At 47.3% G+C, this 12,150-nt stretch overlaps 1 protein-coding gene across 7 annotated transcripts in view; it reads left to right on the forward strand.

The window, feature by feature from the left end:
* The first annotated feature begins 295 nt into the window (after positions 1–295).
* CD244 (CD244 molecule) overlaps positions 296–12,150 on the forward strand; it is a 30,701-nt gene continuing 18,846 nt past the window's right edge. The window contains exon 1 of one of the 7 annotated variants that reach the window (XM_047092752.1): positions 296–600. In XM_047092752.1, the coding sequence (XP_046948708.1) occupies positions 543–600 (58 nt within the window). In that variant the 5' untranslated portion in view covers positions 296–542. The remainder of the gene's footprint in view (positions 601–12,150) is intronic. The other 6 variants (XM_047092753.1, XM_047092757.1, XM_047092756.1 and 3 more) reach the window with 6 other exon arrangements.

A 12,150-nucleotide genomic window follows, 5' to 3' on the forward strand; every position in this document is an offset into this window, starting at 1 on the left:
CCCTGCTCCTTTCCTGCCACATTTCACCCCCTTAGGCAGGGCTCCACTTCTCAGCCCACGCGCCCCCAGCAGCCCTCCCACCTTCACAGTGCCTGTTGGAATGGGGGCAGTGTGGGATAATGGCTCTTGGGTCCCCATGCAGCCTTCTGCACGCTGCCAGGAGGTGGGAGAGAACCAGAACATGTCCTGGGAGTCTGCTCTTTGAACAAGGAAGCCTTGCTGGGGCAGAGCGATGGACAGGATTTGGAAGCTGGTTTTGTGAGTCACTGTGAACTCTCAGCACCCGCCCACTTGAGGCCAACTTTGAAAGCTCAGCTTGTATGAACTGTCGGACCAGGTCCAGGTACTGGGACTTTCTCAGTGGCCTTGTTAGCTCTCAGCCGCTGAGAACAGCCTTGAGTTGAGGAAATTGTGGCCGGACAAACAGCAAGGCAGTTCTGCTCCCCTGTCAGTCACTCTGCTGCTGGCTGGCTGTAGCTGAGCCCGTGCCCAGCAGCGTGTCTGGTGGGAGAGGAGCCGGCTCACCCGTCTGTCCTCTGGGGATGTGGGGGCTGGCTCTCGTCCTCACACTTTTATTCCTCAAGGGGCTTCAGGGCCAAGGTAAGGAGGCCCAGCCTGGCGCGGGTGGGGGAGAGGCTGGACTTGGGACTGGGGCCCGCAGGGGGAGTGGAACCCTGACCTCTGGATCGTGCCCACTTACGTGGTCACCTGCAAGTGTGAGTCTGGGTGGCTTCTAACAGCTCCGGGCGGGCTGGTTAGGACGGAACGGGCTGGCCCTGGTGTGGGAGGCCCCTGAGAAGCCTATCTGTCTGGCCATGCCTTCGGCAATCCGGGCAGCCCGGGGCAAGGAGATTCCTTTCCACTGGCTTCCATTGACTTTTCTGTATAGTGGGGAGAAAGCGTCCTCTTTGCTGGCTGTAAGAAGGACAAAGGAAATCTGCTGTAATTTGGTACGATTACCAACAGAGAGAAGTGACCCCTGGGCTTGGGTTTCTCTAAGGAAGTTGGGTGGTTCTGGAAAGCGGAGACTGATAGATTGCTCCCCGAGGCAGGGAAACAGCACGGAGGGGAAGGGAGTGGCCAACAGCCACTTTGCATGAATGGCCTGGTCCCTTAGGCCTTGGCAGCCTCCAGCAGCCCAGAGGCTATAGGGACCTGAGCATTATTATTATTTATTTATTTATTAAAAATGTTTTTAATGTTTATTTATTTTTGAGAGAGAGAGAGGGAGTGTGAGTAGGGGAGGGGCAGAGAGAGAGGGAGACACAGAATCCGAAGCAGGCTCCAGGCCCTGAGCTGTCAGCACAGAGCCCGATGTGGGGCTCGAACCTACGAACTGTGAGATCATGACCTGAGCCAAAGTCCTTCGCTTAACCGACTGAGCCCCTCAGGCGCTCCTAGGGACCTGAGAATTATTTGGGGAATGTTGGCTTGGGTCAGGCGGTCGGGAAGGGGGGGAAGAAGGAGATGGTATACGGAAAGTTCCAGAACTGAGGGCTGTCCCCCCCCCCCTTCTCCGACGTGGAGTCCAGGGTGCTCTGAGATGGGAGCCTGCATTCTAGATCAGTGGCTCTTCGAGGGGCATCATGGCTGAGAAAGTAAGAGGAGGGCCCCCTCTGGGTGCAAAGGGCAGAGTGTGGGGCATTGGACGGTGTTTGTGCAGGGCCTGTTAGAAGCCCGTTCAAGACCCATCTCAGGCACTCCTGTGTCCTTAAAGACACAGTCTAGGTTCCAGAGGACTGGGGGGTGGGGGCTGTAAATATAAATACAAATGCCTTTGTATTTACAAATCTATAACAAATACAGGCAGAGCAGGGCAGAGGGTGCTGGGAACAGGTTGCAGAAGGGAGCTTTGGAGCCTGGGTTCCCGTGTGCGCCCTTGTGGGACCCAGTGACCCAGGACCCTCGGCAAGAGAGGGGGGTTGGAACCCCGTCTTAGGAGCCTTGGAAGTGGCTGGGAAAGCCAAGACAGGACTGACGGGATTTGGTGCCTGGTTTTGGGGATGGGAGGGCCAGAAGTGGAGGCGGTTGAGATGGTGAGCCCATGTGACCGGAGAAAGGGGCGGCCCCGTGCCCACACCCGGGGCCGTGGCACGGTCTCTGGGCACGGCTGAGCCCACCCACTGCAGGGAGAGCAGGAGCCGGGCTCTGGGGCCCCTGGGCTTTGGTCTCAAGGAACTTCTTTGTCTTCGTGCTGTGCCCTGCGTCTGTGGGGCTGGCCTGGTGTAAGCTGATTGAAGCTGCTGTCCTGTTTATTTGCTGTCATTTTTAAACCCTTAAAAAGTTTCAAATAATAATCTCAGAGTTCCAGAGAAGTTGCAAGCATAGTACAAAGGATTCTGGTGTTTCTTTCGCCGAGACTCACCAGTTGTTAACCTTTCATCACATCTGCTTTATTTCTTTCTCTCCATATATATATATGTGCGTATAAATGTATAATAATAATAATTTTTGCTGAGCCATTTGAGACTGAGTTGTAGACATGGTGCCCTGTTACTCCTAAATTTTGTAGCGTGTATCTTCTAAGAACAAGGGCGTTCTTATATTATGTCAGCACAGTTATCAAACTTAGTAAATTTAACATAGATACCATCAAAGACACAGTCCATATATTTACATATTACCAGTTGTCTCCAAAACGTGCTTAATAGCATTCCTTCTTCCCGGGTGCGGAATCCCATCAAGATCGTATATTACATTCAGTTACATATTTTTTTGTTATGTCTTTTGTTTTTTTATTAAAAAAATTTTTTTTAAGTAGGCTTCCGCACCCACAACTTGCAACACCGAGATCAAGAGTCAAATGCTCTACTGATTGAACCAGCCAGGTGTTCCTTCTTTTGTTATGTCTTTTTTGGGGGGGGGGCAGAGGGAGAGGGAGAGAGAGAATCCTAAGCAACCTCCAAGCTGAGCGTGAGCCCTGATAAGGGGCTCGATCCCACCACCCCAGGATTATGACCTGAGCCGAAATCAACAGTTGGACACTTGACCGACTGAGCCACCCAGGTGCCCCTGTTATGTCTTTTTTAAAAAAATTTTTTTTTTCAACGTTTATTTATTTTTGGGACAGAGAGAGACAGAGCATGAACGGGGGAGGGGCAGAGAGAGAGGGAGACACAGAATCGGAAACAGGCTCCAGGCTCTGAGCCATCAGCCCAGAGCCCAACGCGGGGCTCGAACTCACGGACCGCGAGATCGTGACCTGGCTGAAGTCGGACGCTTAACCGACTGCGCCACCCAGGCGCCCCTGTTATGTCTTTTAATCTACAACTGTTCCCTAGCCTTTTTTCTTCTTTCACGACTTTGACATTTTTGGAGTACCAGACACTGTTTTGGTGAAAGGCTCCTGAATCTGAGTTTGTCTGAGGCTCCTTTGTGTGATCCAGGCTATGCATTTTGGGCAGTAATACCACACCAGTGATGCTCTATTTCAGAGCATCCCATCAGGACATATGATGGCAGTGAAACCCTTTAAAAAACAACAAAACTTGGCTTACTGAAGAATTTGATATGCATAATATATATGTAAGAAGTTTCTATCGTTCTCGAGCTTTGCAAAGCTTTTTCCAATGGCTTCTCCAGGCTCAGTCAAAGCCACACATGTCACAGTGGCCTATGAGATCTGGCCTCCCTGACCCCCCGACCCCTTCCTCTCTCCCATAGCACTGCATTCAGCCTCCCCGACCTGCTACGATACATGCACGAAATGCGTGCCATGGCTTTGCACTCTGTTTTCTCTCCTGGGATGCCACTTCCCTGCTGGCCGCCTGGCCTGCTCCCGCAGCCCCTCAGGACTCTGCTCAAATACCACTGTCTCAGTGATGGCCTCCCACTAAGAGTGCCAACCTGCCACCTGCAACGCCTTACCTCCCTCTCCGCTTATTTTTCTCCACAGTTCTCATCTCCCTTGTGTGGGCTCTACTGTTCGCTTCTTTATTTTCCGTCTCCCAGGCACCTCTTTACCTCACTGGAACATAAGATCCTCGAGGCCAGGGCTTTCCTCTGTTTTGTTCATGGCTGTATCTTCAGCCTCTAGAACAGGATCTGGCACAATTGGAGTCTCAATGTATCCTTATTGGTTGAATAGATGGGTGACTCCTTTAAAGAATCCGTAGAATAAAGTGAGAGTTTATTTGTCTACCGGAGAGTTTCACTGGGAAAAGCTGTTCTAGATTTTAGGCTACAGACTACGCCGTGGCGTTGAGGAAGTTAACTAACCTCTTGTTTCTCAGTGTTTCATCCACAAGGTGAAGTAAACAGTGGTGGCTGCTCTATTGCGATGTGTGAGCGTTAGGGAAGGTACGGTATGTAACGTGCTTAGAAAGGTGTTCTTATACCGAGCCCCCCAAAATGATCCCTCGTGTTACTCAGTTCTTTGGAGGCAGGGACTATGTTTCACTTAGTTTGGTGATCAGACTCAAGAGGAGAGACTAATTTGCTGGCTAATTCATTGAGTCAAAAGTGAATTAGAGAATTCTGCGTGAGATGATAAGTTTTAACGAGGGACCCTTTTCTGAGCGTTTTTTCACCGTCATAACCACGATCTTTGGGAGAATGCAACATTTTTTTAAGTTTATTTATTTTTGAGAGAGAGAGAGAGAGAGAGAGAGAGAGAGAGAGGCGGGGCGGGGGGGGGGGTTGCAGAGAGAGAGTCTTAAGCAGCTTCCACACTGTCAGAGCAGAGCCTGACGCAGGGCTCAACCCTATGAACCGTGAGATAGTGTCCTGACCCGAGATCAAGAGTCAGATGCTCAGCTGAGAAAACCACCCAGGTGCCCCAGAGAAGGCAACACTTTCAACACACAAGAACACGCATTCAAGACATTCAGTGCTATTATTATGTTGTATTGTAAAACATTCTAATTGTTTCCACACTCTTGATTCCTGTTCCTTCCCTGATGTGCCCGAGCGCCTCTGGGCCAGGCCCTGGGCTTAGGTGTTGAGGATTCAATGGTGAATCGTTACATGGGCGCCTTGTTCACGGAGCTGACATCCGTCACAGGACTCGGTCTATAATCACAGCCGTGAACTGAGCGAACCCCAAAGGACATGCATGCTAGAGACTGTGAATGCCCAGGGGCCGTGGACAAAGCAAAAGGGCGGGGCAGCATTTCATGGATTCTAGACTCTAAGGCTTGCTTGCTGGATGCTCTTACAGATTGTGTTGAATTTTCACTTCTTAGGAAGGAGCCTCTGATTCCGACCCCTCTGGCTGGGATCCAGGCAAGTTCTAAGACGGCTGCCGTTCCTTTTATTTCTCTCTCCCTCATTGCACCTCCCGTGAAGCAAAGTGAACGGTGAAGTCATCGGCAGAGGGGGTGGACTGGGACTCAGAGAGCTCGGGGCTGCAGCGCCATCCCGGAGGGACCTGGTTCCACAGACATCACTCTAGGAATAGCTGGGCCATTGTCTTCGTAGACAGACATTTTTATTAAAGTGTGACACATGTACAGCACAGCGTGCAAAATGAGAAACGTACATCTCAGTGTGTTACTGTGAAATGAACACGCTTGCGTATCTACCACACATTCTCTCCACTTGTTAGCTCTTCTCTCTTTCACAAATACAACCATTAGTGGCTCCTGGGTGGCTCAGTCGGTGAAGCGTCCGACTTTGGCTCAGGTCATGCTCTCGTGGTCTGTGGGTTCGAGCCCCGCGTTGGGCTCTGTGCTGACAGCTCGGAGCCTGGAACCTGCTTCGGATTCTGTGTCTCCCTCTCTGTCTGGCCCTCCCTTGCTCGTGCTCTGTCTCTCTCAAAACAAATAAATAAACTAGCAAAACAAAACAAAACACCAAATACAACTATTATTCTGACTTCTGACATTATAGGTTGGTTTGATCTTTATATAAACAGAATCATGTGCTATGTGCCCTGTGTGTGGCTTTTTTGGCTCAACATCTGATGAGATTTATCTGTGTTATTACTTGTAGCTGGTATGATATGACTCTGCGGCATTTCAATGTATGACTATATGTACGAGCTTATTTGTCCATTATGCTACTGATGAATCTTTGGTTTGTTTTTGGGGTCCTTCCCCTATTATAATAATGCTGCTGGGAGCCTATTGTACATGCTTTTTGTTTACATGCATCTGTTGAGTATATGTCTAGACTCGTGGGGGTATGTGTGTACTCTTACAGCAGATGCTGGCAAACCATTGGCCAAAATGGTTGAACCAAGCAGTATATGAGAGTCCCATGATGCTTCAGGGCTGCTGGCTTTTGTTTTGAGGCCCTACAAATGGGAAGTGAAGGCTCGAGGGTGGGGAGCCTGGAAGGCAAAGGTCACAGCCCAGGGAACCACCTCTCTTTGGAAATCCCTACAGTAGAGTCCTTTCTGGCAGTTAGCCGAGATGCATTCTTGAATTTAATTGATTAAATAAAGAACTTCACTAAGCCTTTACTGTGTTCCAAGAACTTCGAGAGATTCTGTGGGTGAAGCACAGATGGAACCTGTTGATCGTATCCTTCAGAATCTTTCAGACGGAGGAAAACAGGCTTGCGCAGCAGCGATGATAAGGGAAGACAGAAAACGCTCGGTGTCACTGATGGGCAAGATTCATTTAGAGCACAGTGGGAGCTGAGAAAATAGAGATTGCTTCTGGTGGGAGAGGGGAGCCTGGGGGTGGCCTTAAAGGATGAAGAATTGCTTAGGAGTTGGGGATAAGGTAGAAAGATAATGTGAGCAGAGGGACAGCTGAACGGATGTAGGGAAAACACAGGGTTTGAACGGGAAACAAAAAGCAAGTGCACCTGTTACCTTGGAGAAAGATAGCAGAAATGAGCTGATCCAGTTAACTGATACAAGGAGTTGGGGAGCAGGGCATGGGCTGAGTAAGGTCGACAGAGGTTAGGGGGTTGCCTTGTCTGAGCAGAGGAGTCGATATAGCCAGTGAAGCCCCCCAAGGGTGGGGCTAAGTCAAAAGGAAGACGGGAGGGAATGTGGGACGTGGGCCCTGGAGGGTGTTTTATCTACTTTATGATTTTGCTTTGACTGGAGCCGGCCCTGCCCCAGCACTTTTGGGATCTCACTGAGCTCTGTTCACTAAGTCCCCAGCGGCTGCCCTCTGCGTCGCCTTCACCCCGAGCCTGGTGGCACAACCCTGAGCTGAGAAAACCTCAACATCCTTTTGTTGGCTGGTGGAAGCAAACTGCTCCGAGCCTCTCCCCCGCCTGCCTCCCAGGCTCTCAGGCCGCACCCCTCCTCCACCAGCAGGTCCAAGGCAGAGGGAGCCGACTGCAGACGCTGCACACGGCTTGGCTTTAGAGGCTGCAGCTTCGGCACCCGGGCTCCGGGCTGAGCGACTCCCTGGAGTCCTTGACCGCCCTCCATGGGGGCTGCCCATGTCGTCCCGAGTTGGCGGTGGAGTTGATCACCTGTCCTCTGCCCTCCCTCTGCAGAGCTACTGTTTTACTCCATTCGCTCTTAACCACCGGAAGAGGGGCCCCAGAGCTGCTAAGCAGTAGCAACAGCAGTGGTGGTGGCCCCGGGGGCCTCCCCTGACCACCGGAATTTGCTGTGGCTTCTCCCCTCTGAACAAGCCAGCCCTCCCTGTCAGACCTTCTCTATCTCTCACTCAGCAGGGCTGACCTTGCGCGAAGGTTCCGTTTTCACGCTGGCATTTCTTGGGTCTCCATTTGGCGTATAAGCCCCCCAGGACAGGGACTGAGTCACAGCACCCAGTATACAGTACCTTGCTTGCTCACTTTTCCACTGTACCTTCCCCACGACACCCCGCCTGCATCCCCTTCCAGCCCCGGCCGGTTCCGACCTCCTGCCTCCCCCGCAACACCAGGCTGGTGAGGGCTGCAGAGGGTAATTCAGCACCAAAGAGCAACCACCGATTCGGAGCCTCCAACCTCAGCCGAGCAACAGGTGTTTCTGGCCCTCAGCTCCTCCTATTCCCCAGAAAGCTGATTCCAGACCTTCCGCATCTCACCCAGGGTCTGTGCCACTGACACAGGCTTCATTCATGAGCCTACCCCCTCCTTCTGCAAGAAAGCGGATGCCAGGGAGGGATTCCAGCAACCCGCCCACCATTCCCCAGTGTCAGAGACGCCGGTGAGGGGTTCCCCAATGTCAAGCACCCCGTTTACCCCCACGAACAACCCCATCCACCTCTGCCTTTCCGTGGCCGGTGTTTTCCCGCATGCTCTGGGCATCACCACTTCATCCACGAGCCCGTCCAAGACCCGCTTGACCCCTGATGACATCTCTGACCTTCAACTGCTCCGTTTCTGCTGGCTTTCCACTCCCAGTTCATCCCCCTCACATTTAAAAAAACTGTGTTGGAACACCACCCAGTTTCCCCCTCTTGTCTTCCTTTCCCGTGTGTCTCCGTTCCTACTCACACAGAACGCTTTGCTTCTGACACTCCTGGTCACCACCTGTGTGGGAGTTTTCCCAACCCATTCTCTGTGACTCCAGCTTGGTGTCTGTCTTATAATTCAACTCAATTCTGATGCTGTCTACCCAGAGATAGCGTCAGACCCCACAGGCTAAGGGCTCAGTCCCACAAGACTACGCGTCAGTCACAAACCCAGGTTGTCACCTGTGCTTCTGAACAACTGGTTAGAGACCAAAGGTTCCAAGGACCACCCCCCCCTTCTGGTTCGATTGATTTGCTGGAGCAGGGAAACACTTATGTTTACCAGTTTATTAAGGGAGATGACGAAGGATACCGATGAGCACCCAGATGAAGAGACACATAAGGCAAAGTCTGGGGTGGGGGGTCCTGAGTGCGGGACCTTCGGTCTCCATGGAGTCGGGGTGTGTGTCATCCTCCCGGTGTGGACGTGTTCACCTACCTGGAAATTTCCCAGACCTGTGCTATTGGGATTTTTTTTTTTTAAACAAGGATTTTAAAAAAAGTGTATTTATTTATTTTGAGAGAGAAAGAGAGAGCGAGAGAGCACAGGTGTGTGAGAATAGGGGAGGGGCAGAGACAGAGAGAATCCCAAGCAAGCTTTGCGCTGTCAGTGCAGAGCCCTACGTGGGGCTCAAACTCATGAACCGTGAGATCATAGCCTGAGCCGAAGTCGAGAGTCGGATGCTTAACCGTCTGAGCCACCCAGGCGCCCCTGTGCTATTGGGATTTTATGGAGGCTTTCTCACACAGACATGATCAGTTATTAACTCTGCTTCCAGTCCTGGCTGCCCTCTGGGGGGTAGGGGGTGGGGCTAGTTTGAATTAATACCAACTCAGCTTTAAGAGAATACAAACCCTCCTGTACAGCTCTCTCTTGCCCACTTCATGTTGTCACAAGTTGCATCCTTATACGTTGTGTGCCTATTAACATAGATTTATAATTGTTGTTGTGAGTATTTTTTTTTTCCACATCAGATAGGAAAAGAGGAGTTACAAACCCAGAATACAATAATACTGGCTGTTATCGTTATCTACGTAATTCCCTTTAGCGCTGTTCTATATTTCTTCACGTGGCTTTGAGTTACTGCCTCACATCTTTGTCCCTTCAAGCATGCCCTGCAGGACAGATCTGTTGGCAACGGTTCCCAGCTTTTGTTTGGGAACTTCTTCATTGGTCCTTCATTTTTTATGCAAGATAATTTTGTTGGATATAGAATTCTTGGTTGGTAGCTTTGTTCTTTTAGCACTTTATACATGTCATCTTACCACCTTCTAGCCTCATGGTTTCCGCAGAAAAATTGGTTGTTAATCTCACTGGGGATCTCTTGTGTGTGACAAGTTGTTTCTCTCTTGTCGCTTTCAAGATTCTGTCTTTGGCTTTCGACATTTTAGGGTATATCTCAGTTTGGATCTCTTGCGTTTAACTTGGAGTTCCCTGGGTTTCTTGGATGTGTATATTCATGGCTTTTATTGAATTTGGGAAGTTCTGAGCCCTTGCTTCTTCAGATTCTTTCTGCCCCTTTGTCTCTTTCCTCTCTTTTCGGGACTCCTGCTATGCACATGTTGGTATATTTGCTGGCATCCCACAGGGCATCTCTCAGATTTTTCTTCATTCTTTTTTCTTTCTGTTCCTCACTCTGAATAATGTCAATTGACCTAGCTTCTAGTTGCGCTGTTGAAACTCTGTAGTGCATCTTTCATTTCAGTTGTTATACTTTCCAGCTCCAGAGTTTCTATTTGATTCCTTTTTATAATTTCTGTTTATTGATATTTTATTTGTTGAGACATCATTCCTCTGGCTTCCTTCAGTTCTTTGTCAGTTCTTTGTTTCCTTTGGCCCTTTGAACATATTTAAGAGAACCTATTAAGTCCAATGTCTGTGCCTCTTCACAGGTAGTTTCTGTTACTTTCTTCCCCTCTCCCCCCTCCCCCTTATAAATAGGCCGTGCTTTCTTGTTCTTTTATATATTTTGATCTATTTAGTTTGCTAGTTTTTGCTTAGGATTTTTTGTTTCTGAGTGAAAGAGCCTTGCATTTTCTTCTCTTGCGATGTCCTTGAAGATTTTGGTGTCAACCTGATAAATATGTTAACCTAATAAAACAAATTTGGAAATATTATCTCCCATCTCTAAAAGCATTTGTGTAAGATTGGAGTTCTTTCTTTTAAAATATTTCTTAGAGTTAACTAGGGATGCTAACTAGGTCTGGAGTTTACTTTGTGAGAAGGTTTTTCAGTATAGATTCAATGTACTTAATAAATTTTTCTATTTAATCTCAATTATAAAAAATTATTGATGGAAAGCAGTTCACAACTCTTAAGATCTTTTTTTAAAATATGCATTTTAATTAATTAATTAATTAATTAATTAATTAATTTGGAGAGAGACAGAGAGAGCACAAGAAGGGGAGGGGCAGAGAGAGATGGAGAGAGAAAATCCCAAGGAGACTGTGCTGTCAGCGTGGAGCTCAATGTGGGGCTCGAACTAATGCAACTGTTGAGATCATTACCTGAGCCAAAATCAAGAGTCAGTCGCTTAACTGACTGAGCCACCCAGGCACCCCTACAACTCTTAAGGTCTTAATATCTGTAGGAACTGTGGTGATAACTTAAAAAAACCCTGATGTTGCTTATTTGTACCTTTTCACATTTCTTTTGATCAGTCTATCTATGCATTAACCATATTTTGATTTTTTTTATAAAATAAAAAAAGGCTGTTGATCCTCTGTTGTGTAATTATTTTCCATCTCCTCTTTCTCTGCATCCTTTCTCTTTTTTTGAACTTAATTTGTTGTTCCTTTTGTGGGTTCTTGAGATTGATGCTTAAATAATTGATTTTCAACCTTGTTATTTTTATAATATATGTATTTATATGTATTTTTAAGTATATGTATAATATATATAATTTCCCCTTTAATCATGGCTTTAGATGCATCCCATGAGGTTTTATTTATTCATTTTTTTTGGTGCAAAATTACGGTTTTATTAAAGCACAGGGACAGGACCTGTGGACAGAAAGAGCTGCCCCATGAATTTTGATATATAGTATTTTCACTATTAATTAGTTCATAATATTTCCTAATTTCCGTTGTGATTTCTTATCTCTCTCTTGAGTTCAGTCAAACAAATAGAAATTTTTTGTAAGGTATCTTTCCTTATGTTGATTTCTAGTTTTAAAATTGTTTTATGGCTCTACCTATGGTTCAAATTTTGTAAAAGTTTATGTACTCTCTCTCTCTCTCTCTCTTTTTTTTTTTTTGTAGGATTTTATTTTTAAGTAATCTTTACACCCACCGTAGGGCTGGTGCTTACAACCCCAAGATCAAGAGTTGCATGCCCCACTGACTGAACCAGCTAGGCTCCCCAAAATGTTGATGTACTTTTGAAAATAATGTAAATTTTGACATTACTGGGTGAAGTATCCTAAATAGATTATTTAGGTCAAATTTGTTAATTAGTTTTGTTTTTCAAATCTATATCCTTACTGATTATTATTATTATTTTTGGCCTGCTTTTTCCATCTGTTACTGGGGGTATTATTGGTAGCTCCTGCTATGACTGTGGCTTTTTTCCATTTTTCCTTTTACTTCTGTAAATTTTAAGGCTGAAACAATTTTAAATTGTTCAAACAAATTTACTGTACATCTTCCTGGTGTATTGGACTTTGTGTTTTTATTAAGCATTCTTATTTGTCTTTTTTATTTTTTAATGACTTAATTATCTGTTTTAAAATTAAAAGAAAAAATTTTTTAAATGTTTATTCATCTTTGAGAGACAGAGAGA

Source organism: Lynx rufus, unplaced genomic scaffold, assembly GCF_022079265.1.
Source record: "Lynx rufus isolate CCGP_SWC_20201006 ecotype Redwood Valley unplaced genomic scaffold, mLynRuf1.p SCAF_31, whole genome shotgun sequence".
Lineage (NCBI taxonomy): Eukaryota > Metazoa > Chordata > Mammalia > Carnivora > Felidae > Lynx > Lynx rufus.